This window comes from Hypanus sabinus, chromosome 9, assembly GCF_030144855.1.
Source record: "Hypanus sabinus isolate sHypSab1 chromosome 9, sHypSab1.hap1, whole genome shotgun sequence".
Taxonomy (NCBI): Eukaryota; Metazoa; Chordata; class Chondrichthyes; order Myliobatiformes; family Dasyatidae; genus Hypanus; species Hypanus sabinus.
In genome coordinates, this window is record NC_082714.1 from 23,371,069 (window position 1) to 23,397,541 (window position 26,473).

General features: G+C 42.1%; 1 protein-coding gene and 1 long non-coding RNA gene across 9 annotated transcripts in view; one reads left to right on the plus strand and one right to left on the minus strand.

Moving 5' to 3' along the window:
- mapk8ip3 (mitogen-activated protein kinase 8 interacting protein 3) overlaps positions 1-697 on the minus strand; it is a 195,373-nt gene extending 194,676 nt beyond the window's left edge. For 3 of the 8 annotated variants that reach the window (XM_059979252.1, XM_059979254.1, XM_059979249.1), the window contains exon 1: positions 1-695. In XM_059979252.1, coding sequence (XP_059835235.1) covers positions 1-300 — 300 coding nt within the window. In that variant the 5' untranslated portion in view covers positions 301-695. The other 5 variants (XM_059979251.1, XM_059979253.1, XM_059979256.1 and 2 more) reach the window with 3 other exon arrangements.
- On the plus strand, positions 173-26,471 carry LOC132399175 (uncharacterized). The gene is made up of 3 exons (XR_009513896.1): positions 173-304; positions 21,769-21,910; positions 26,405-26,471. It is a non-coding gene; the product is annotated as an uncharacterized LOC132399175 (long non-coding RNA).
- The last annotated feature ends 2 nt before the right edge of the window (positions 26,472-26,473 follow it).

Sequence of the window (26,473 nt, forward strand, 5' to 3'; positions counted from 1 at the left end):
CTCCTCTGCCTGTTTCCTGAGTGATTTCTCTCTTTCGTACTGGGTAAGGAGCTGTTCGTTGTCCTCCCGGAGCAGCTCCAACTCCACTTCGTGCTCCTGGTTTTCAGAGAAGACCGAGTCGAGGTTCTCCAGAACGTTGACCACCAGCGGCATAAGCTCCTTCACCACCTCTTCGTCGTATTTGTGGATGAGGCGCTCGAACTCGCGGTAGATGCTGTTGGCCAGGCCCGAGACCCGCTCGGACATGACCGACACAGAGCAGTCATCCTGGTAAACCACCCCATCGTCTAGCTCCATCATCTTTGTGAGTGATAGTGGGGGAATACAACCGGGGGAGGCGGGAGGAATAAATACACGCCCCGGGTGTTGGGGGGGGGGGGGGGAGAGAGAGAGAGAAAATAAGCAGTCAGATGTACACCAACGCAGTCTCAGTGCATCTTAATGCAACGCCCCGTCCCCATCTCAGCCACCCCCTGCAGCCCTCTCCCTCTCCCTCTCCCTCTGCAAGAGGTCTAAGCGCGCAAGGCAAGAACAATGCTGGCTGGCCGGGTGGCTGTCTGGAAACAAAAGCCCTTCTCTCTACATCCCCAGCCCCACGGTCTCAGGCTGCTGTCATCTGTGCCGATCTGACGTCAGGACACGGGATGTCTGCATTGTGGGAAATGGGATCGCAACCTCCCTCCGCTGCAGCAAACTCCGGGCCCCTCCGCGCCGCCTCGTTATTATCTCGGATGACAGCAGCCATGCCCCTCCCTGTTGGGACAAAAAAAAGAGAGGCACCGGAGAAGGTGCATTAGATGATTGACAAGTATCGTTCGAGTTCCCACCCATCAATAAGACCAAGGACGCAGGGCACGGCTTTTTGTTTCTGGAAAGCTCAAGAATAATTTTTTAAAATCTGAGTGTATTTGATATAGATGACATATCTACACTATCGGGAGAGATAAAATGAGGAGCTTAGATACTAAGTAATCATTAATATTTCCATTTGGAAATTGTGAGGTTGTTTGGCTCACTTACCGAGTGTGTAGTTGCTAGCAAGGTTGCCATTTATCTTAAATTAGCCACCTCGAACTACTGCAGTCCATGTGATGAAAGCACTCTCATTCAATTCCCTGTATTAAGTTGCGGCATTTTGAGCAAACAGCAATAACCAGTGACGTTGCTGCGTCGGGATTGTTTATGACCTGCGAGGGGAACCTCGATATACTTCTGCTCCTAATATCTCTGTTAGTGACAGAAGTTCGCTGTCGTGGTAATCTTCTAAGTTTCTGCAGTCCATCTGGTTAAAGAGATGGGCTGCAGCCAGAGAGCACTGCTGAGTGACGGGGTGCCAATCAAGCAAAGTTTTCCTTGAAGATGCTGTTCAGAGCTCCAGACGTTGTGTGGAGTTGCGTGCATGGAGGCAAACGTAGACCATCGCAGTCCTCCAACGATTTCAAGATGGTTGGAAAGTTGTGTGGACCTGGTCACACCTTTGATCTGGCTCTTCCCATCATATGAGGCTGGTCCAGTTTCATTTCTGGTTAATGGTAACTTGAATAGCAAGGACTTGGTACATACTGGCACCAATGATATAGAGAAGGAGGTCCTGAAGATGGATGTTAGGGAGCTAGGTAGAAAGCTTAAGAAGAGGACCGCCAGGAAACTGATCTCTGGATTGCTGTCTGTGCCACGTGCCAGCGAGGGTGAGAATAAGAGAATTTGGCAGATAAATATGTGGTTGAGGAACTGGTGTGGGGGCAGGGGTTCAGATTTCTGTCTCATTGGGATCCCTTCTGGATAAGGAAGGGACCTCCACAAAAGGGAATGGTTACACGTGAACCCGAGGAGGATCAGTATCCTGGCTGGCAGGTCAGCTGGAGCAGTTTGGGACTAATCTGGCAGGGGGATGGGGTGGAATGATAAGGCTTAGGTTTGGGCAGTTGGTATGCCAGTAAATGCAGTGTGTAGTGAGACAGCTAGCGAGGATAAGCTGATGATAGGATAAATTTGTAGTCAACAGGATGAGATGCAATGTAAAAGGGGGACAAAATCGAAAAGGGTGATCAGGACTGAAGGTGTTATACTTGAATGCTCACAGTACACAGAAAAAGGTAGACGAACTTGTTGCACAGTTAGAGAACAGCAGGGATGACATTGTGGCCATCACTGAGTTGTGCCTAATAAAAAAAAAATTATAGCTGGGAGCTTAACATCCAAGGATACCCACTGTATCAGAAGAACAGGCAGGTAGGCAGAGGGGTGAGTGGGGCTCTGTTGGTAAAAAATTAAATCAAATCCTTAGAAAGAGGTTACACAGGATCAGAAGGTGTAGAATCCTTGTGGGCAGAGCTAAGGAACTGCAAAGGTAAAAGCCTCTGAAAGTAGGAAAGATGTGAGCCATAAAGCAAAAGAAGAGATAGAAAACGCATGTCAAAAGGCCACTGTTACGATAGTCAGAAGGGATTTCAATATGCAAATGGTCATCGTCGTAATGTCCCATGCCATATTCACATGAGCGATCATGGTCTTATCGATGACCATGATTGTTCTTGACAAGTTTTTCTACAGAAGTGCTTTGACATTGTCATCTTCTGGGCAGTGTCTTTACAATATAAGTGACCTCAGCCATTCTCTTCAGAGATTCTCTGCCTTGTGTCAGAGGTCACATAACCAAGACTTAAGATATGTATCAGATGCTCATATAAACATCTATATGAATATCTGCTTCATATGACCCTGATTGGTGGGGGGGGGGGCTAAGCAAGTGTTACACCTTTCCCAAGGGTGACCTGCAGGCTAGTGGAAAGAAGGAGTCCCTTGGTAGAGACTTATCTCCACCCTGCCACCCATGAAATATGCAGGTAGTTTAGGAAAATCACAAGAATGGGAATTTGCAGATTTTCCAACAAGATGGCTTTTTAGTGTAGTTTGTGGTTGAGCCCACTAGGGAATCTGCTATTCTGGATAGATTGCTGTGCGATGAACCAGAATTGATTAGAGAGCTTGAGGTAAAGGAACCCTTGTGGGTCAGAGATCATAATCTGATATAATTCACCCTGGAGTTTGAGAGAGAGAAGATAAAGTCAGATGTATCACTATTCTGGTTATCCATCCCAAAGGATGATGATGGTTCCTATCAGTCAGTTAGTGGGGTTTGATACATGCATCCTGGAGTGGCTGTACAGGCCAATTCTTGACAGGCACTGCTTGCCACATACTTGGCAGGTGAGGCCTGGAGGGGCAGCGGGGGCAGAAGCTCTGTTGTGGCGTTTCCTGTGCCTTTCCTCTGTTGCCTCTGTGACCTTGGTCTCAACAGCATCCACACCTTTTCTGATGGCGTCCCTCCACTGTGAGCGATCTTGAGCCAGATCCTCCCACGTTGATGGGGCAATGTCAGCTTTCTTGAGGCTCCTGTGCAGAACATCCTTGTACCGTAGTCGCTGGCCTCCTCGTTTTTGGGTACCACTGGACAGTTGGCCATACAAGATGTCCTTGGGCAGTCTTCCATCAGGCATTCTGACAACATGTCCTGCCCAGCGCAGTTGGACTGACATCACCAGGGTTGAAACTGCTGGCATTCCGGCTGAAGAGAGGACCTCGGTTTTACAGTGGAGTAAAGAGAATTACAGATGCTTGAGAGAGGAGCTAACCAAAGTTGATTGGAAGAGGACACTACCAGGGAAAACATCAAAGAAGCAATGGCAGGGAATGCTGGGAGCAATTTGGAAGGCACAGAATAGATAGATCCAAAAGAAAAGTATTTTAGAGGCAGAATGATACAACCGTGACTGACAAGAGAAGTTAAAGCCAACATAAAGGCCAGAGAGAGCATATAATGGAGCAAAAATTAGTGGGATGTTAGAGGATTCGGAAATTTTCAAAAACCAACAGAAGACAACTAAAAAAAGTCATGAAGATGGAAAGAATGGAATATGAAGCTAAGGTAGCCAAAGTTATCAAAGAGGATGTCAAAAGTTTCTTCAGATATATAAAAAGTAAAAGAAAGATCTGAAAGGTTAATTTGCAGGTTGAATCAGTGGCGAGGAAGGCAAATGCAATGTTAGTATTCAGTTCAAGAGGACTGGAATATAAGAGGAAGGATGTATTGGTGAGGCCTCACTTGGAGTACTGTGAGCAGATTTGGGCCCTTTATCTAAGAAAGGATATGCTGACATCAGAGAGGGTTCAGAAGAGCTTCACAAGAATGATTCCAGGAATAAAAAGTTTGTCATATGAGGACAGATTAATGGCCCTGGGGACTGTACTCACTGGAATTCAGAAGAATGAGGAGAGATCTCATTGGAAACTATCAGATGTTGAAAGGCCTCAGTAGAGTGGATGTGGAGAGGATGTTTCCTATGGTAAAGGATTCTAGGACCAGAGGGCGCAGCCTCAGAATAGGGAGCCATCCATTTAGAACGGATACAAGGTGGAATTTCTTTATCCAAAGAGTGGAGAACCTGTTGAATTTGTTGCCACAGGCGGCTGTGAAGGCCAATTCACTGGATATATTTAAGGCAGAGATTGATAGATTCTTGATTAGTCACAGCATGAAGGGTTACGGGGAGAAGGTAGGAGATTGGGGCTGAGAGGATTAGTCATAATGAAATGGCAGAACAGACTCAATGAGCCAAATGGTCAAATTCTGCTCCTACATCTTATGGCTTATGGAGCGTCACCCACTGCACCTCTAAAATTCTGCATTTGAACCAGAGTCTTGATGAGGTCTAGAGCCAGATAATCCTGCTGAAATCCAAAAAGTGCACTGGGGAACGATTTCTGATAGTTGAATATGATCTGCCACGGTAATTCTATGGCTAGACATAGCGGAGGAGTTTTTTCTCGACAATTTTCCGCTTTGTTCAGATGAATGCCTGTCTTGCAGCTGCATTAAAATAGCCCAGTCAAAAACATAACTAATTCAGGAACACAAAGTCTTCATCTGTGCACTCAAAATTTGTCAATACCCAAAGCCTTTAGTGTAATCAATTCTTTATTTTTCTTGATATTACATGAACCAATTTGGCTATAGATTAGCTTTCTGCTATACTGGGTTCCCAATAGGCGACTAAGATGGATCATTTATGAGGTAATTCTGGCCAAAGGTAGTTGGAGATGCACCAGTCCTGTCTGTTGGTCCATTCATCAATGAGAAAGGATACTCTGGAAAAGCCTCCCCACATAACAATCGTTTAATTGTCAATTACAATCCATGACTGCTCATTAATGCTATAGAAAATGTAAAAGATGTTGCTACATGGAGTAGCTGAAATGAATATAGTAAACACATTTCTGGGGAAACGATCAGTGGTTTCTCTGAAGTGGCTTAATGTCACATTCTAAAAATTTGACACGAGGGCATTCAGCCAGCGTTTTGTGCTCAGATATCAAGAATATGTCCAGGACCCGCTGCTTTGACAAGGGACTGACTACAGGTTACTTTAGCCTTCTTCTACGTTGGAAATTCCATGTAAGATGCACACAGAATCACTGTTATTGCATCAGTGGAATGCAATGTCCAGAGTTAAACCACTAAGCGAAAAAGAAGTCTAAAATCTTCGCCAAAAAGAAAATCAATGACAAGATTTGAAAATTGATTCACATTAGCCAAAGGCCAGGCTCCACTCAGAGGTAATTTTAAAAGGCCTATCAATATATAAATATACTCTATGTATTACATAAAGTAATTAAACTAAGTCCATTGTTGGCAGAAATTTCAAACTCTATCATGATTACCAAACCACTGCAGCCGTTCAGCCCATCAAGTTATCTGTCACTGTGTTAACCTTGAGTGTTTCTTTCAGTAATGTCAATTTTCTACCTTTTCTACATATTCTCCACAGAAGCTTCCTGGCCTGCTGAATATTTATAGCATTCTCAGTTTTAGTATCTAGAGTTCTTCTTCTCATTTTGGCTTGTCAGTTCCTTTGTCTAGATCTTTAGTCTAGACTTAAATAATGAACACCAATTGTAAGCCCTTGCTACATTCAACCTTTTCCCTGTCATACTAAAATGATGTATCTTTGCTAACTCTGTGCCCATTTCAAGAGACCTAATGCCTTCTATTTGATCTTATCACAGCTTGTGAAAAGTCAAATTGAACTACATATACTAGTTGCCCCTGTTCTATCCTGATAATTATGATCCAAAAGAAATTATAACCAATTTATGGAAGTTTCATTTTAATAAAACTATGTTATCTGTGCATTTTCACAGCATGCATTTCCTGTGCCCTATGGCCACAATCATAATAGTAGATGAAGAATTTTTTATTATGCTAACTCTGTATTTTTCCTTCCTGGTTTAATTGTTTCTATTTACTGCTTTACATTTGACAATGAGCCTTTGGACAATTCAATCTAGGGAAACTTGTACCTTTGTAGTCATATATTTTTAAATCCTGGACAGTTACTTCCAGGGATTTTCTGACCTTGTAGTCTTAATAATTTCTCAGATGTGTTTTCAGTCAGCCAGGCTGTATCAGTTTTCTGGGGAGGAATTTATTCATTCAGTAACTGTATTTTCATAAAAAATAACAAATTATATCTTAAAATACTGCTCATTGTTTAACTATTTTTATATCTTTTAATGTAATTTTCTAACCCATTTTATTATTTTTTTTCTTCTGAAACTGAATATTCTACTTTTAATCTAAAGCATGTCACTATTGACCATAATATGAAATTTCATATTTTAATACCTACGTTTACCAAGTTATTGCCAATATCACTTTTAAACATCTTAATTGATTCTATATATTTACCTTCCAGTGCAGTATGATCTATAATTTCACAACTTTTTCTTTGAAGAATGTATTTCTTGATTTGTTCCAATTCAAATTTCAATGAATTTTCCTTTCTTTTCATTTCATCTTTTTGTATATTCTATTCAAATCATGCCTTAACTTGCTGTTCCCCAAGCCTACTAACTTTTACATCATGGCTGAGTACAATCTCTGTTGAGTTTGTGGTGGATTCCCTCCACCAGAAGTGAAGCAGCAAAATTGTAGTTAAGGTAGTGCACAAATGTTGTAGCTTGACTCTGCTATTACATTCCTTATCCTTGCAATGAAGCTCGGTATCATATGCTTCTTTAATTGATTTCTTTCCCTGCTTGTAAGATTTGTGTTACTCCAGAATCCTTCTAATTGATGTAAAAGTTTTACCAACTGATTCTTTCATATTTCAGGTGTATTTAATAATTGATATACCATATACAGTTGAAGTCAGAAGTTTACATATACCTTCGCCAAATACATTTAAACTCAGTTTTTCATAATTCCTGACATTTAATCCTAGAAAACATTCCCTGTCTTAGGTCAGTTAGCTACTTTATTTTAAGAATGTGAAATATCAGAATAATAGTAGAGAGAATATTTATTTCAGCTTTTATTTCTTTCATCACATTCCCAGTGGGTTAGAAGTTTACATAAACTTTGTTAGTATTTGGTAGCATTGCCTTTAAATTGTTTAACTTGGGTCAAACGTTTTGGGTAGCCTTCCACAAGCTTCTCACAATAAGTTGCTGGAATTTTGTTCTATTTCTCCAGACAGAACTGGTATAACTGAGTCAGGTTTGTAGGCCTCCTTGCTTGCACACGCTTTTTCAGGTCTGCCCACAAATTTTCTATCAGATTGAGTCAGGGCTTTGTGATGGCGACTCCAATACCTTGACTTTGTTGTCCTTAAGCAATTTTGCTACAACTTTGGAGGTATGCTTGGGGTCATTGTCCATTTGGAAGACCCATTTGCAACCGAGCTTTAATTTCCTGGCTGACGTCTTGAGATGTTGCTTCAATATATCCACATAATTTTCCTTCCTCATGATGCCATCTATTTTGTGAAACGCACCAGTCCCTCCTGCAGCAAAGCTGCCCCACAACATGATGCCTCCTCACAGTTAGGATGGTGTTCTTCGGCTTGCAAGCCTCACCCATTTTCCTCCAAACATAACGATAGTCATTATGGCCAAACAGTTCAATTTTTGTTTCATCAGACCAGAGGATATTTCTCTAAAAAGTAAGATCTTTGTCCCCATGTACACTTGCAAACTGTAGTCTGGCTTTTTTATGGCTGTTTTGGAGCAGTGGCTTCTTCCTTGCTGAACAGCCTTTCAGATTATGTCAATATAGGATTTGTTTTACTGTGGATATAGATACTTGTCTACCTTCTGGGATTGATTTGACTTTTCGCGCTACAGTAGGTTCACCTCTAGGAGACAGAATGCGTCTCCTTCCTGAGCAGTATGATGACTGAGTGGTCCCATGGTGTCTATACTTGCGCACTATTGTTTGTGCAGATGAACGTGGTACCTTCAGGTGTTTGGAAATTGCTCCCAAGGATGAACCAGACTTGTGGAGGTCCACAATTTTTTTTCTGAGGTCTTGGCTGATTTCTTTTGATTTCATTTGTGAACTTCTGACCCACTGGAATTGTGATATAGTCAATTAAAAGTGAAATAATCTGTCTGTAAACAATGGTTGGAAAAGTTACTCATGTCATGCACAAAGTAGATGTCCTCAACGACTTGCCAAAACTGTAGTTTGCTAATATGAAATCTGTGGAGTGGTTAAACAATGAGTTTTAATGACTTCAACCTAAGTGTATGTAAACTTCTGACTTCAACTGTATGCTATGAAGTTACCCATTCATTCATAGATTATCTTTTGAATAATTCTGTGAAACTCGTTTCAAAATATTTGCATTCTTAAATCCTTATAGTCTATACAGGCTTTCCATCATGTCAATTTCTGCCAATTCCAGAAACACAATATGCATCCAACTTTCCTGAAGTTTCACTGATTTTCAACTCTCAGCTCATGAGCTGTCTTTATTTTAAAACTATAATCTAGAAACAAAAGGACTGCACAGCAAAATAAATGAAATAACACCAGATAAATTGTTTTAATTTACAAGCCACCCCCAGGTTAAAAACTCCAAATCTATGGATAGCCCCTACATATCAATGAGCTCCCATAATACTATTTAATTCAAAAAGGACATTTGAATAGTAAAAATAGTTTCCTCTTTTCTCACTTCTAGTAACTGTTCTTTATTAGTGAGGGAGTGAGTCTGCTCTGCACTCTCAGGATTTGATACCATTCATTACAACAATGTGGAGATGTTACCATTTTGAGTGTTTTTTGTTAATTCCCTGAATTGTGGACTAATTGACTTATGAACGTTTGTAAAAACCAGAACCCACTTGTTACTCAAGGACAACCCATAGTGATATTTGTTCAAAGTTCAGGTCACGTCCAGGTTATAACAGGGTTCCATTCCCGAGAACTGTTTGTAATCGGAGCTATACCTAAATCAGAAATGAACAAAAGGATGTTGAAGAGAATCACAGAAACAGCTCTTGACGGGAGAGTAAACAGGCATGGGAAGAGTGACTTCCTCAATGAGTGAGGGAGGGAGTCTGTTCAGTGCTCATAGCTCGCCTTGCCTCAGCCAGTCTTTGGTTGTTATAACGCAGGTGGAGTAGGGACAATTCGGAGAGTTGGGTGGTGGAGGCGGAGAATAGGTGGAAATGCCTTGCAGATGCCTACAGCCTCACAGAAGCTTGCAAATCATTCTCACTCTTCTCCCAAAAGCACATTTCACATTCAAGTTTATTGTCATTCAATCACATACATGTATACCAGCAAATGAAACAATGTTCCTCCAGACAAAGGAACACAACACAGTGCATATTACTCACACACACCACAAAAAGAAGCATTATGACAAATAAATTAACAAATAATAAAATATATTCCAGAAAGTTGACATTTAGGGTAAAGTGCATTCATGACATGTTAAAAAGTAAACAGTTTAATGCTACTGGCACTTCATAAGTGACCTGGGTGGTAGCAAAGAGTTCAGTAGTCCCCATCAGCCTGGAGGAAGAAAATGTCAACCATCCTAACAGTGTTTATCCTAATACCTCCTGCCTGATTGTAGGGTGTCAAAGAGATTGTAGAATGGTTGGGAGGGATTGTTGACAATGCCAAGGGCCCTGTGTATGCGGTGCTCTTGATAAATGTCTTGGATGAGTAGAAGAGAGACCCTGGTGATCCTCTCAGTAGTCCAGAATCAGAATCAGGTTTAATATCACCAGCTTATGTCATGAAATATGTTAACTTAGCAGCAATGCAACTCAGCTACAATGCAGTATATGATAATATACCAAAAAATTAATGAATCAATTACAGTAAGTATATGTTAAATAGTTAAATAAAAAATAGTGCAAAAGCAGAAATAATAAAAAGGTGAGTTAACGTTTATGGATTCAATGTCCGTTTAGGAATTGGATGGCCAAGGGGAAGAAGCTGTTCATCAATCGCTGAGCGTGTCTTCCTCCTTTCCGATAGTAACGAGAAGAGGGCATGCCCTGGGTGATAGGGGTCCCTAATAATGAACACTGCCTTTCTGAGGCACTGTTCCTTGTAGATGCCTTGGATACTATGGAGGTGAATGCCTATGATCGAGCTGACTAATTTTATAACTTTCTGTAGCTTCTTACAATCCTGTGCAGTAGCCCCACGTCCCCCATACCAGACAGTGATGCGGCCTGTCAAAATGCTATCCTCAGTGTATCTGCAGAAGTTTTCAAGTGTTATAGGTGACAAAACAAATGTCCTTAAGCTCATGAAATATAGCCACTGTCTTGCCTTTTTTATAGCTGCATCGATATGTTGGGACCAAGTTAAATCCTCAGAGATATTAACTCCCAGGAACTTGAAATTGATCACTCTCTCCACCTCTGATCCCTCTGAGGACTGGTTCATGTTCCTTTAACTTCCACTTTCTGACATCCGCAATCAGCACTTTGGTCTTACTACACTGAGTGCAAGGTTGGTGCTGCAATACCACTCAACCAGCTGGTATATCTCGCTCCTGGACGCCCTCTCATCTCCATCTGAGTTTCTATCAACAATGGTTGTATCATCAGCAAATTTATAGATGGCATTGGAGCTATGCCTAGCAACACTGTCATGGGTATAGAGAGAATAGAGCATTGGGCTAAGCACACATGCCTGAGGTGCACCAGTGCTGATCATCAGCAAGGAGGTATTATTACCAATCTGCACAGATTATGGTCTTCTGGTTAGGAAGACGAGGAACCAATTGCAGAGGGAGAAACAGAGGCCCAGGTTCTGCAGCTTTTCAATCAGGGCTGATGGTGTTAAACACTGATCTATAGTCAATGAACAGTATCCTGACATAGCCACAGAATCCCCTGTAAAGTCTTGCAGCCAGATGCATTGCAGTTCCCATACCAGACAGTGATCCCAGCTGGTCAGGACACTCTCAATAATGTTTTGCGTCAGGCATTTCTAATCTTGGGAGAACCAAAACAGCTTCCCTACGCTTCTGAGTATATTTCCATCAAGGAGAATAGATGCTTTATCTAAAAAGTAACACCTCTGAGAGGTGTTTGGTACCACATTAAATTTTCCTGGATTATGTACTTAAATCTCAGGAGTACAATCAGAGTGTACAACCTTCTGACTCAGAGGTGAGGATGTTCTCACTGAGTCAAAACATTGTTTACTTATTTAAAGTTATTTCTTTATTCCTAAAATAGATTATATTAATTTCCCACTACTGTTCTTAAAGCCACTTTACTGTAATTAACTGAGTCACCGCTTTCTCACTTATTGACTTGCTATCTTCCAGCCCTCTATTACTGTCCTCATATTCAGTAAACTTTTGCAGATTATAATTAATCTTTCACTGGTTTCCTTACTTACTTCTTTTAATATCCTCACATTGAAACTTTCTGAATACTTGCTATCAATCAAGTAGTTTATTCATTGCAACTTTTCTAATTACACTAATCCCTCTGAGTTTCTCTCCTCTCAGCCTTTTATGTCCTACTGTGAGGATGAAAGGAAAGTATTTACACAGCAGCTCTGACATACCAGTCTCCTCTACTATTATCATATCAAAATCAGTTTTTAAATCGATTAAACTTTTATGTTCTTTCCACAAGTACAGCTCACTCTGGAAAATATAATTTTGTGCAATATGATTACAATGTAATTCTCAAGATTCAATTTCAAAGCTTGTGAAATTGGCCCTTTGATGATTACTGCATTTTCTTTGAGCACAACCTCAAAAATAATGGATTGCCACATTTTAGAGGTATTTTTGAAATAATATGAAGAGTGAATGATAGAGAAAAAATCATTTTAATCATTTTGAGTAAAGAATATAATCTTTATTTTAATGGTACTTTTTCACAGCCACATGACAACCTAGAGAGCTTCACAGCCAAGAGCTACCTTTGAATGTTGGTCACTGTTTTAATATCAGAAATGCAGCTGCTGATAAGTACACAATACACTTATAAAACAATATGACAATGACCAGACAGTTGGTTTTAGCATTGTTGTCTGAGGATAAATTTTGCTCAGGTTAGCATGGAAACATAGTACAATGGAATCTTTAAAACATGGGAGCTAACAGGACCCTGATTTAAAGATGACATTCATAACAGTGCAATAATTTCTTAATAGGGCACTTAACTGTGAAGTCTCCAGAGTAAAAGGTTCTTCTGAAAACCCCTTCTGACTCAAAGGTGAGAAGATTACTGACTCTTAGCCGGGATTGTAAACTCTGCGTGCAGCAAGATATAATATACAAGTGCGACCTTCCACCAAGAATCTTTGCTTACCAGACACTGCAGGAAAACATCATTTTAACCAGCAGTCGAACCTGTGAGGGATGCCTTCAAAAACCTTCATGGAAAATAATCAAGATTAATGTTCAGGAAGCTGTCATGAAATGTCGCAGATCTCTCCTTGCTGATTTTGATTTTTCTCAGAGACAGCTTCTTCTGGAGAGCCAGCATTGGTTTTTTTAAAAATTTATTTTGACTGGGTGAATAAGATTTACCCATTCATTATTAGCCATGCTATCTGCTTTCTGTCATGCATACCCAGTTTTGCTATGTGTGCTCCCCCCATATGGTGGTTCATGTCAAGCACCATAGAGGCCAATTTGAAGTGAGAGCCAATTTTCCCTTTGTGATTGATGCACCATCAATAACTCTTGGAGACGTGAAGCAAGATTTAGGCTTTTATTGACTGGAAGAAAGAACAAGCAGCAAATGACCACCACACAACATCCTGGAGACTGAGGCCGGGGTTGTGTCTCCAATCGCCTTTATACCGGGGTCTGTGGGAGAAGCCACAGGAGCAGTCAGCAGGGGGGCATGTCCAGACAGGTATATGTAGTTCACCACAGTGATCATCTCATGAAAGGAGCGCAGGATACCTACGTATTTGAGAATATATTCCTTTTGCCATGCATATGTCTAGTGCTTAGTTGCAAACAAATCAAGCAAGCACCTTAACATGAAATACCCAAAGTAACGCTCTCCTTAATCACCAGGAAATGAAAATCTGTTGATTTACTTTAATCTCTCCAGTGAATGATACATACCAGGTTTTGAAAATGCCTTTGAAACAATGTCATACGAAAGGAAATCTAACGTTAAGCTGAATGAGGAACTGCAGACAAATGGTAATTATTTATAGTAACACACACAAAACGCTGGAGGAACTCAGCCAGTCAGGTAGCATCTATGAAAAAGAAAAAAATAGTTGTTGTTTCGGGTGAGACCCATCTTCAGTCCAGAGGGAGGGTCTCAGCCCAAAACATCGATTATCTATTCATTTCTATAGATGCTGCCTGACCTGCTGAGCTCCCCCAGCATTCTGTGTGTGTTGCTTTGGATTTCTAGAATCTGCAGACTTGCTCATTTTTATTATTTACAGCAGCAGTTTCTCTTCTAATAGAAGCAAAGCTGAAAGTCAATGCCACTATTCCTAATCAGGTAAAAAGTAATCAAAATGTTGGTCAAAACAATTAAATTAGTCTTGCTCAATGCACACACAATGCTGCAGTGTAGGAGCTCAGCAGGTCAGGAAATGAATAGATAGTCAATATTTTGGGCTGAGCCCCTTCTTCAGGAATTTATGTTGCTTTGGATTTCCAGCATCTGAAGAGCTTCTAGTATTTAAAATTAATCCTGATGGGGAGTTTCAACCCAAAATGTCAACACTTCTTTCCTCTCACTGATGCTGTTCCACACAAAGTTCCTCAAGCAGATCGTGCCATAATTAAATTAATTTGCTCTGAAGCCTTTTTGTTGAAGCTGTTTGTGCATTAGTCTTGTCCCACCTTCAGTGTCATGCCCACTCCTGACCAGGAGAGAAAAACCAAATTAAAAGCTCTGGCTTTTAATATTGAAAAGAAAAGTTACAATGTTGATATTTCAAAGAATGTAAATAAAAATTGAGAGGAAATAACCCAATATAATAAATGGAATTGATAAAATTAATCTGAGCAAATGCACAAGATGCTGGAGGAACTGATGATCATGCGTATGGCTTGGCAGAGGGAGTAACCTACCAAAGTACTTACTCTAATTAATACCAAAGAATGGTCTCCGGCTGGAAGCTTTCAGACAGGCCTTTGCAGTAAATGGTAAGTTGTTCTTTGGCTTTAACCACCACATAAATGCAGGCTGACTAAGTTACAATTTACCATAATTGAGGGTTAATTTTATGGTCCAGGCACCTGCTCCAGAAATGACATGATTTCCTTTTCATTCAATGATCATGGTCACTTGACTCTCTCAGGTATGAACAGTAAGTTGAAAATTACTACCTGGATGACAAGTTACAAGGTATCAATTTGAACATCATTGTTATTCACTTGAAATAATTAGCATAAGGCATGAACAAGTGACCTTCCCAGCATTGTTTTGATGTGACTCACCAAGTTTTAGAAAAAAATGTATTCCCTCTCAATGTTCTGTGAAAATATAAGAATTACTTTTTTCAATTATTGAAAATTCATCATTTCAACCCTTAAACTAAGTAGATTACCCTTTCAATGTGGACAGTATAATGGTGAAAGCAAAAGGTTTTATAAGACTACCTACTTCACAACCTTAGGCCCACTGGCTATCTGGAGTAATAGTAGAATGTGAAAAGTTGTATTGGGATACAAGTTATACTCAGAAGTTGGGACTCTTAGGAGAGAGAAGACTAGGGAAAGTTTTGATGGAGTTATAAAGCAACAAGGGCTCTGGACAGAAGAGTTAGTGAGAGGCTGTTTGTTACATTTGCAATCTAAAACATAAAGCTAATTGAAATAAAAACATTGAGTCATGAATAACATATCTGTAGCAGGCTTGTACTGTACAGAAGTCTTGGATATATATATATGAGAGAGAGAGGGAGAGGGAGAGAGAGACCTAAAAGTTTTGCACAGTACTGTAGTAATTTTATATATTGCATAGCACTGCTACTACAGAAAAAAACCTAATTTCATGACATGGGTGAGTGATGATAAACACGATTCTGATCTGGGTCTTTATTGTGGACTGAGAGTGGGAAGGGTGCAGGGAGAGGGGAGGAAGTGGGAAGCACCAGAGAACAATCTGTACTGATCAATAAACCAATGGTTTGGAATCAAGTGACCTTGCCTGGTGTCTCAGGGCTGGGGAGTCTGCGCCCATGCTACCACCTACTCCTGACACTCCTTCTCTGCCACCTCTCCCACACCCCTCCCGTGACACTCCACCCTTGCCATTCACAACATCCTTTGCACCTGCCGGATTTACAAACTCATTCTCCGCTCCACATTGACAAGTACAATGACATGCAAAAGTCTTAGGCACATATATAGCTACAATGCCCAAGACTTTTTCACATATATATCCTTCCTTGGAAAGAGAAACCAAGCCTCTTAGTTCATCATTAAGCCCATCCCTGAACTGACAAAGCTTGTACAATTTCTTCAATTCAGCTACATAAGCTGAAATGGACTTTCCTTGCTTTTGAAACCTAAAGCATTCTGCAATCAACAATGCTCTTAGTTCTAAATATTCCTTCATTACTTTCACAATATCAGCAAAGCTCATTTTGGCTGGTTTGTTTGGAATACTCAAACTTCTAAACAAACAGTATGCCTTTCCACCCATCATGCTCAGCAAAGCCAGCTCTCACTTGGCATTGGCTATTTGCTTCAAAATGCTGCTCAATTCACTCAGTATACAATATCAAGTTACCTGTTGTACAATTGAACAACACGATCTGGTCTTACACTGACATGAATGGGAAGCATATGAAAGCTCTCTTCCAAAGAGCATACTCCCCTCCAGTGGTCAAGCAGGCCTATAGAGGTTCATGCTCCCGTCTTAACCTGTTGAAGATGCGCTAACTTCAGAGGACAAAATTTGCAAATATAATACTGATCACAGAGTTCAGGCTGAGCTCCAAGCTAAATTGCAAACTAAATGGCCTGCCTATTAAGATTAAGGTCACAGCCATACTCAACTTCTGAACCTCAGGGTCATTATTAGTCCCTGATCCATAAAGAGTAATATGCTCTTATGAATTTAACACTAACACTTAATGTAACTCCATTTCAATGCTCTGCTTCTGATTCCAGAGCAAATTAATTTCTAGCTTGCATGTAGGAGGGAGATAAGGTGGAGAATGCAGCCCAATCTGAGCCTGTTGCTGTTAAGATATGGCTGACAAACACAATTGTCTACATCTAATTGATATTATATAGTACTCCAAATGTCAACAGAGTCCTGTACAGCTACAGCAAGCAATTGACTCCTTTTGTAATCTATCCCCCTTTCATTTGCCTACCTTTTTATATGCTATCTTTCTGTGTTTCTCATAGGAAGGTGCCTTATGACAAGCATTTCCTTAAATAGTATTCTGCTTTTCTTTTCTCTGATCTGGATGACACCCACAGGTGTTCTTTAAGCTGTGGTCTAAACCCAATCATCTTCAGTGGATCCATGAAAAGCCTATGCATTCTACAGGGAGGATGTATAGAAGCTTCTTACAGATGGCACTGGCATTGAACTCCCAATGTCCCGAGTTGTAACAGCAATGTTCTAACTGCTACACTACCATGGCACCCAATTTTCCAATGATTGCAAAAAAAAAAATTTCAGATATTTCAACCAGTTTGAGAAAACATGCCAAATGGACTGTTCAGAGACCGTCTACTAGTTTTTCCTCCACTGCAGGGTAACAATTTTGTCTACACAATTTGTAGCGGGTCATATATGCAAGTATCGTGATTTGAGGATATCTAAACACTCACATTGTGAATACCACATCAAATTGCAAAGTTGTACTAAACATGAAAGCTGGAGTATGAATCGGTGTGTTCATGGTTCTATCCCACCCAGAAAGAAAGCCTTACCTGTTCCTGCATTTGAGATCAACACATTTCTTCTGGTTATTTGTTTGATACAATATTGTAATAGTAATATTAAATACACATGCATGCTGAATGAGAATGAATGCCTAATATACATTAGTATTATGGCAAAGGTAACGTCGAGAAACTGTAGAGTTGGGCCATTTGGATGCTTTTTCTTGCCAGATATGCGAGTTGGCGGAGCGGATTTCCACACTGGGGCATTGATTGGTTGGGGCAATGATTGCAGAACTCATGGTCTCTGCCTCCAAAATGAAGCTGTGACATCAAAAACACCAGGATGTTGGAGAAATTCCTATGACCCCGAATGAATCCAGACCAAAGATTCCACCACAAACTCAGGTTCCTTCGAGCCTGTACACCGTCAGACTTCAAATTGTGCGACTCTAGCTCCAGCTCTAGCCTGGAACTTAGCTGCCAGCACCTCCAGGCCAAGAACTTCCTTGCTGCCGCTGAGCTCCAGGGCTCCCCTTCCCCCTCAACTACTCTCAGGCTCCACCATCACCTCTTGGATCCTCAGAGCTTCCATTTTCCTCCTTCCCCCGCCCCCAAACACCCTAAACACTACCCACACCTCCAACTCTCCTCCCTCCCTTCAATCCCAACTCTCATGGGTCTTCAGCATTCCTGCCTAATTTCCTCTCTAATGCGGAACATTCTGTCCTCAGCAAGGGCCTTAATTTCATTCCCCTCCACTCACAACTAAGTGGGTTCCACACCTGCCATGATTCCAAGCTCTCCTTCTGTCACCTTTCTCCAAGCCTACTCCAGCAACAATTCCCCGCATTGATGATTCTTCTCCCATTACCAACCTTCACCTCTTTGGACACCCTGTGCCAGTTCTCTGCCTGCCCTGGAACTTTTCATCTCTAGTTGCTGATGAGACATCAACTGATTCAACTTCAGCACTTCTCCTCAAACCTTACCCCTCTGAACAGACTGCCCTCCACTCTTTGTCCCAATCCCAACCTTACCATCAAGCCTGCAAGAGGAAGGGGAGGTGGGTGGTGGTGTAGTGTGGCAGACTGACCTCTACCTTGCTGAGGCTATGCAGCAACTCTCAGACATCACCTCTTACTTACCCTTTTAAAAGGATTCCACTCCAAACCATCAGAAAATTGTTTCTAACCTCATCAACTTAAAGAACTCCCATCTACTGCTGAACTTAGTTCCCTTACCAGTTTTCACTTCTACCAGATCCACAAATGGTCTTTTCCTGCTCCTACCCTATTGAACTCGTGTCCTCATACCTCGACTCCATTCTATCCCCTTTGGCTCAATCCTTTCCCTTCCCTCCTACATCTATGACGCTTCTCATACTATGAATCTCCTCAGTAACTTTCAGTTCACTAGCTCTGACCACCTCACTTTCACCATGGATGTCCAGTCCCTATACACTTCTATCCTCCATCAAGGCCTCAAAGCTCTCCACTTCTCAGTAAAACAACTGTCCTGTCCCTCTCCTCTGTCTGGCAGAACTGGTCCTCACCTTCAATGGGTAAGCATTAGCATCTGCTTACTGGCTATGTAGAACAATCCATGTTCCAGGCTTCCCTGGGATATCAGAGATGTCCTCCACCATTGATGGTGCCCTCACCTGTCTCTCCATTTTCCATTATCTTAAGATGCCATCTCCAAAGGGATCCTACAACCAAACATATCTTTACCTCTACTTTCTGCAGAGATCTCTCCCTCCATAATTCCCTTGTCCATTTGTCCCTCCACATTTATCCCTGCAAGCAACTAAAGATCTGCACCTGCTCATTCATCACCTCCATTCAAGGCCCAGTGCTCCCAATGCAGCATTGGTGAGACCCATTGTAAACTGAAGGATTGCTTTGTTGAGTGCCTTCACCCTATCCACCAAATATCTTTCCGTCCCCTTTATTCCCTGCTCTGGCCTCATCATTGTCCCCAGTGCCCCCCCCCCCCACTGATTCCCTTTCTCCTGTGGACCACTCTCATCTTCTATCAGATCCTTATAGTCCTGACGAAGTGTCTCGGCCCGAAATGTCGACAGCGCTTCTCCCTATAGATGCTGCCTGGCCTGCTGTGTTCCACCAGCATTTTGTGTTTGTTGTTGTTTGAATTTCCAGCATCTGCAGATTTCTTCGTGTTTGCTCCTTACTCGTCTTTTTTTTTACCTTCCCTGCCTTCCTGGTTTCACCTATCCTCTTTCCCCGATCTTTGTATTCTGGTATCTTCCCCTTTCTTTCTAGTCCTGAAGGGTCTTGGCCCAAAATGTCAACTGTCTGTTCATTCCATGGATGTTGCCTGACCTGCTGAGTTCCTCCAGCATTGTGTTGCTCTTGGAAAGATTTTCTGCTTTGATTCAGGACAGAACCTTATACTTTATATAGTTAAAGGTCAATGACCCATGAAGGGCAGCTTCTCCATTTTCACTGCAATATTGCATCACTAACATTAAACATGCTTCACAGCTAAATAAATCAAATACCTCCAAATACAAGCATGTACAGTAGACAGTGGGAGTTAAAATGGATTGGTGAATGATGGGGGAAATAAATGGAGAAGGTAATCTGAAATTGGAATTGCCACCCCGCCCCCAAGTTTCTGATCCTCATAACTGCCACTCCAGCTCCACACAAAATCCATTTTTAATCCCCCTCACAGTTCCATTGATTTACTACCCACACAGTTCACCCATCAGCTCTCTCATTCCATTGTAGCTCTGGCTCTATCTGCCTTTCATTTCTCTTCAAATGGATTTCATTATTACCTAGCTCAAGAGATCCAGCACAGGTAGTCTGCTTATTAACTCCAGCAGCTGTCTCAACCTTCACCCTCCCTTCCTCCGACTTAGCTCCATCTGCATCTCTTGTCTACATTAAACTACCCTCTAGATCTGCCCATCATAATTCACCACCCCTTCTGCCCTACCTCAACCAGCATAAAGAGACAGGGAGTTATCTTTCCACAATATTCCAAGTACATCTCGCCAACATCCTATATAGCTGTCCCACTTTTTGTTCACAATGGCCTGTACAATTAAGGCAAGAATGCCATACACTTTCTCTAGTATTTTGTCTACCTGTGATGCCATTTCAGACAAATATGCACACACCCCTTTTACAACTACCTCAGAGCAAAACAAATTACCCAGCAAAGCCAAAATACATCACTTTGCACTTGTCTGGGTTAAATTCCATCTGCCATTCCTTTGCCTGCTTTCTCAGTTGATCAAGATCCTATTGTAACCTTAGACAATCTTCATTGTTCACTATGCCAATTTTGGTATAATTCTCAAACTTACTGAGCATGCCACTTGCATCAAAATCTGCAGCCTTCAGCTTTTTTTTTGTGCTCAAATTTAAAAGCATTGCTATGGTCCACGTAGCTCTATCCTCAATCTTCTTGGTCACCTCTTCCAAAAAAAACCTCAAATGTATGAAACAAAACTATGCTGATATCCCTTGCCAGTCCTTGCCTTTCCAAATGCAAATATTCTATCTCTCGGAATCCCCTCCAGTAACTTTCCCACAATATTAAGCTCACTGGCTTGTCCTTGCAGCCCTTAAAGGTGAAACATAAGCCACTTTCCAGTATCTGTGTATTCTGTTCATGTGGTATCTAAATAGAATTGATGAAGCATGGGAGGCACTCTTCTCATTCCATCTTAGAAAACCTTTATCGCTCCTGATCAGTCGGCTAAATCTACCAGGAGCGATAAAGGTTTTCTAGGATTGAGCTTGACTCAATGACTGGATACAGTTGCATTTAGTGCCAAGCTTCCAAAGTACAATATTTATGCAGATATTCTGTGAGGTACAAACATTCACTGTTATAAAATAAAATTTACAATTATATTACTCAAAATAAATGCCAGAAAATTCCAGTTAATGTACTTAGCCAATAAATACACAACATTCAAGTAGCCAATCTTAATCTTTTCTCAGGCTTAGAAGAAATTTATTCAGCTTTTTAAGATGAATCCAGTAATATTTGAAATTAATCTATTCAGCAGCATTCCAGGACAGACTGGAATGAATTCTGCTCTTTGTTGTTATTTCACTCTTCATAACTTCATGGACCACAGGGTTTTCATGGCAAGATACAAAGTAGATTGCCACACCTTTCTTCCACACAGATACTGCTGCTGTGCAGGTTAGGACCCAGCTGGGTTTGAACCCAGGACTACCTGCCTTGCAGTCCAGTGCTGATGCCATGCAGTTTAGTGCTGATGCCATGACACCACCAGGCGGCTCTGCTCTTCGATGTTTACAATTTCTATTACGAGAAAGAGCTTTCCCTTGACCTGGGTACAGTAGAAAGGTTTGGAAACTAAATCATGGAAAGCAATTGGCATGAGAGTGGCACACTCGTCCACTCTGGAGGCTGGGCGAGTGGTAGCCACCCAGGACAGAAACTTAACTGAAATGCAATGTACAATTGGTGCACAATTTTATTGTGGGGACTGCAGTAAGTGGGTAGCCACTTCTAATGACTTATTAGTTGCAACCAAGATACTGAAAGACCAACATTGTGAAGCTACTTGTACTTTTCTTTCTCCAAGGGTGCAACTTCATATTACTCCTTTAATGCTTCTGCCAAAGGACATGATGAGTCTTACTCAAAGGATTGGGTGTCCAGGAACTACGCAAAAGGACTTCAGCAAGAAGCCTGCTTTTCATTTATTCTGACTAATCTGGGATCAGGTAATGGGGGAGACAGTTAGAGCAGTGGTGTGCTCCGTATGCAGTATGTGGGAAGTCAGGGTCAACACAGTTGTCCCTGATGACCACACCTGCAATAGATGCATCCAGCTGCAGTTCCTGTCAGACCGAGTTAGGGAATTGGAGCAGGAGCTGGATGAACTACAGATCATTCAGGAGGCAGAGGCAGAGACAGATAAGAGTTATCGGGAGGTAGTCACACTGAAAAGACAGGAGGTAGGCAAATGGGTGACAGTCAAGAGAGGCAGGGGGAGCAGACAGAAAGAAGAGCACCCCTGTGGCCATTCCCATCAAAAATAAGCAGACTGTTTTGGATACTGTTGGTGGGGATGACCTACCAGGAACAAGCTGCAGTGGTCCTGTCTCTGGCACTGAGGTTGGACCCTCGACTAGGAAGGGGAGGAGGGAAGAGAAGAGAGCAGTATTGATAGGGGATTCTATAGTCGGGGGGCGGATAGGAGATTTTGTGGGGAAGATTGGGAGTCTCGGATGGTATGTTGCTTCCCTGGTGCCGGGGTCCGAGACATCTCAGATCGGGTGCAGATTATTCCTGAGAGGGAGGCCAAGAATCCAGATGTTGTGGTCCATGTAGGGACAAATGACATGGGTAGGACGAGTGAGGGGGTCCTGCATAGGGAGTTCAGTGCGAAGCTGAAGAACAGGACCTCCAGGGTAACAATCCCAGGATTGCTACCTGTGCTGTTACGAACCCCGTAACTGGGTGTCTTACCAGCATAGAAGTGTCTGTTGGAGTCTGGTGATACTATTTTAAACGATCTTTATTAGCAAAGTATACAAAATAATATCAATGTGAATATACATTAGCAATACTAAACCTAAAAGTGCGGGTATAATAATAATCACTAATGAAACAAGCTCTATCGTTGTCTAGGGGATAATTGTCAGACGGAAAAATAAAGTTCAGTTCAGTTCATGCAGGCCGCGGGGAGAGGGGGGAGAGGGGGGAGAGGGGGGAGAGGGGGGAGAGGGGGGAGAGGGGGGAGAGGGGGGAGAGGGGGGAGAGGGGGGAGAGGGGGGAGAGGGGGGAGAGGGGGGAGAGGGGGGAGAATAGCTATTATCTTGCCAACCTTCCTTTACGATTTTGATCCGTCGATGCTTTGTTGTTGTGGCCATTCACGTATGACCCCTCCGTCCTTTAGCTAGACCGCTCTTCTGTGGTGGACTCATCAAGGGTGGACACACACACAAGCCCCCACCGGTCTCGCTACAAAACACGAGTGAAAATTTACCGACCCTTCGTTCGGTCTCCGATCTCCCACCCTGTCTCGTGGGGGTTCTGATGCTCACTAGCATTCCTCCTGGTGCGTCTGAGGGGTGTTACCCCCAGACCTCACTTTTATCCCCACTCACGGGGTCTCAGGTGTCAATCAGGTTGGGATGATGTAACCCATCAAACTAGCCCACTCTGGTTGCCCCCTGAGGAGTTTCAATGAATAGAACAGTACCAAGTACACAATCCTTCTCCAAAAGACAATAGCAGTAATCAATGGTTCCGCTCTCCTTTTGTTAGCTGGAGACATTCCACCTTAGCTGTGCCTCTCTTATTAACTTTCATGAGCTGTTATCAATAACAACTGCCCTGGCAGATTTCCTTTTGTCTCTCTTACTTCCTTGTTCGCAGCATCGAAGTAGTAGCGATTTGTGATTTTCCAAAACGTGAGAGGGCATGGGCGACTCTGCACCCTTCTGCCCATCAGAGTTGTTCATCCTTCGTAACAGTGCCACATGCGAGTGAGGCAAGGAACAGAAAGATGATAAAGATTAATACGTGGCTGAGAGGATGGTGCAGGAGGGAGGGCTTCAGGTTTGTAGATAATTGGGCTTTGTTCCAGGGAAGGTGGGATCTGTTCCAAAGGGAAGGTTTACACCTGAACTGGAGCGGTACTAACATTATTGCAGGGAAGTTTGCTGGTGCTTCTTGGGGGGGGGGGGGGGGGGGTTTAAACTAAATTTGCAGGGGGCAGGGATCCAGAATGTGAGAGGATAGTGAGAGTAAGAATAAAGGACAGGTGGGGACTGCACAGTTCTGGAATATTAAGTGTGTAGTAGAGAAAGGTGAGGCGGAACAAGTGATAAGGAGGACAAATGTACAGAGGGATGGTCTGACAGAACATGGAGATAAATGTGTTGAAAGAATAAGTAAATTTAGGAAGGACAACAAAAGTCTAGGGGCATATAGCCCGATGGGAGTTCGGGGAGCTGGGTTAAGCACAATAGGCAGCGATTCAAACAGAGAGGAGAAATGGGCTAAAAATTCTATATCTGAATACACAAAGTGTCAGAAATAAGGCGGATGAGCTTGAAGCCCAGGTGCGAAAGGGTAACTATGATGTTGTTGGGATAACGGAGACATGGCTGCAGGGAGATCAGACCTGGGAAATGAATGTACAAGGGTATGCGTGCTATCGTAGGGACAGAAATGTGGGCAGAGGGGGTGGGGTGGCCCTGTTGGTGAGGAATGAGATTCAGTCCTTTGCAAGGGGTGGGGGGGAGAACATAGGGTCAGGAGTAGTCTGTGTGGATAGAACAGAGGAACAGCAAGGGCAAAAGGACCCAAATGGGTGTTGTCTACAGGCCACCAAACAGTAGCATGGATATTGACATTTAATGTGAATAAGTGTGAGGTTATTCACTTTGGGAGTAAGAACAGGAAGGCAGATTATTATCTGAATGTAGAGTTGGGTAAGGGAGAAATACAAAGAGATCTAGGAGTCCTTGTTCATCAGTCACTGAAGGTGAATGAGCAAGTGCAGCAGGCAGTGAAGAAGGCTCATGGAATGTTGGCCTTTATTACAAAGGGAATTGAGTACAAGAGCAAGGAAATCCTCTTGCATTTGTAGAGCCCTGGTGAGACAACACCTGGAGTATTGTATACAGTTTTGGTCTCCAAGGTTAAGGAAGGACATCCTGGCTGTAGAGGAAGTAGATTCACGAGGTTAATTCCTGGGATGTCTGGACTGTCTTACGCAGAGAGGTTACAGAGACTGGGCTTGTACACGCTGGAATTAAGGAGATTGAGAGGGGATCTGATTGAAACATATAAGATTATTAAGGGATTGGACAAGATAGAGGCAGGAAATATGTTCCAGTTGCTGGGAGTCCAGTACCAGAGGGCATGGTTTAAGAATAAGGGGTAGGTCATTTAGAACAGAGTTAAGGAAAAACTTCTTCTCCCAGAGAGTTGTGGGGGTCTGGAATGCACTGCCTCGGAAGGTAGTGGAAGCCAATTCTCTGGATGCTTTCAAGAAGGAGCTAGATAGTTATCTTATGGATAGGGGAATCAAGGGATATGGGGACAAGGCAGGAACCGGGTATTGATAGTAGATGATCAGCAATGATCTCAAAATGGCAGTGCAGGCTTGAAGGGCCGAATGGTCTACTTCTGCAGCTTACTGTTGGGGCAACTGGTATGGCCAGCAGCCAGATGGGACAGATCCAGACCCAAGTTGTGAGACTAGTTGCTCGAAGGCCCACTGCATTAACTATAGCTCCACAAAAAGTAAAAATATTGACCAGCAGACCATAAATATACATTTGCATGTCAGGATTTACTAAGTGGAAGATTAAAATAGTTGCAGCATTAATGTTGCAGCTCTCGAACTGGATACAACTTGAAAACATGATAAAATAACAATATACTCACCAATTTGGTGAGTCCATCATGGACCCTTTTAAGCATAATCCGTACAGCTCAATTTTCAACTTTTGCTGATCTTCAAGCATAACCAACATACTAACCTAAAATTCAACGATGTACCCCTTATCTAACTCTGCAGTCAACACTTTTCTATTATACTGATTTTATATATAGCCTGGAATCAAGCACCCTAATTAGTTGTCCATCTTTCAACCCTGCAACCCCAATGCATCCTCCACTGCATTTTCCTTATTAAACTGCACTTAAATTTTACCCATACCCTTTGCCATAGCCTAAATAATCAGTTTACAAAGTACAAACACTTGCTTTTAACACAGAAGTTCCCAATCTGGCGTCCATGGACCCATTAATGGTAAGGCTCCATGGCATAATAAAGATTGGGAACCCTTGTTTTAAAGTCACCCAGACAAAAAAAAATCAATTTCACACCTGCCTTGCTTTCCTCAGTCCTCTAGATCAACGTAGACATATACTGCATACAATACACAAGATAAAATCTACAGATCTACTGGAAATCCAAACACAAAATACTGGAGGAACTCAGCAGGCCAGGCAGCATCTATGGAAAAAAGTTTTATGAAAGTATGCCACTTGAAATAACTTCACTACTGACAAATTACAGATCAGTAAACCAAAAAATAACCATAGTTAGTACTATGACAATGATGAAAGAAAGTGAAATTCTGCATTTACCCATGGAGAGGATTACACAATTTACATCTCCACTGTAATATTGGTAATGCTTTCTTCTTGGAAAAGGCTGGCAAGGGAACTAAACTGATGCATTGTTTTTCCAGAACAACAACACTCCACAGATATGGGACATGAAACTGGAAGATGAAAATACCAGCAAGTACCTGCCAGGG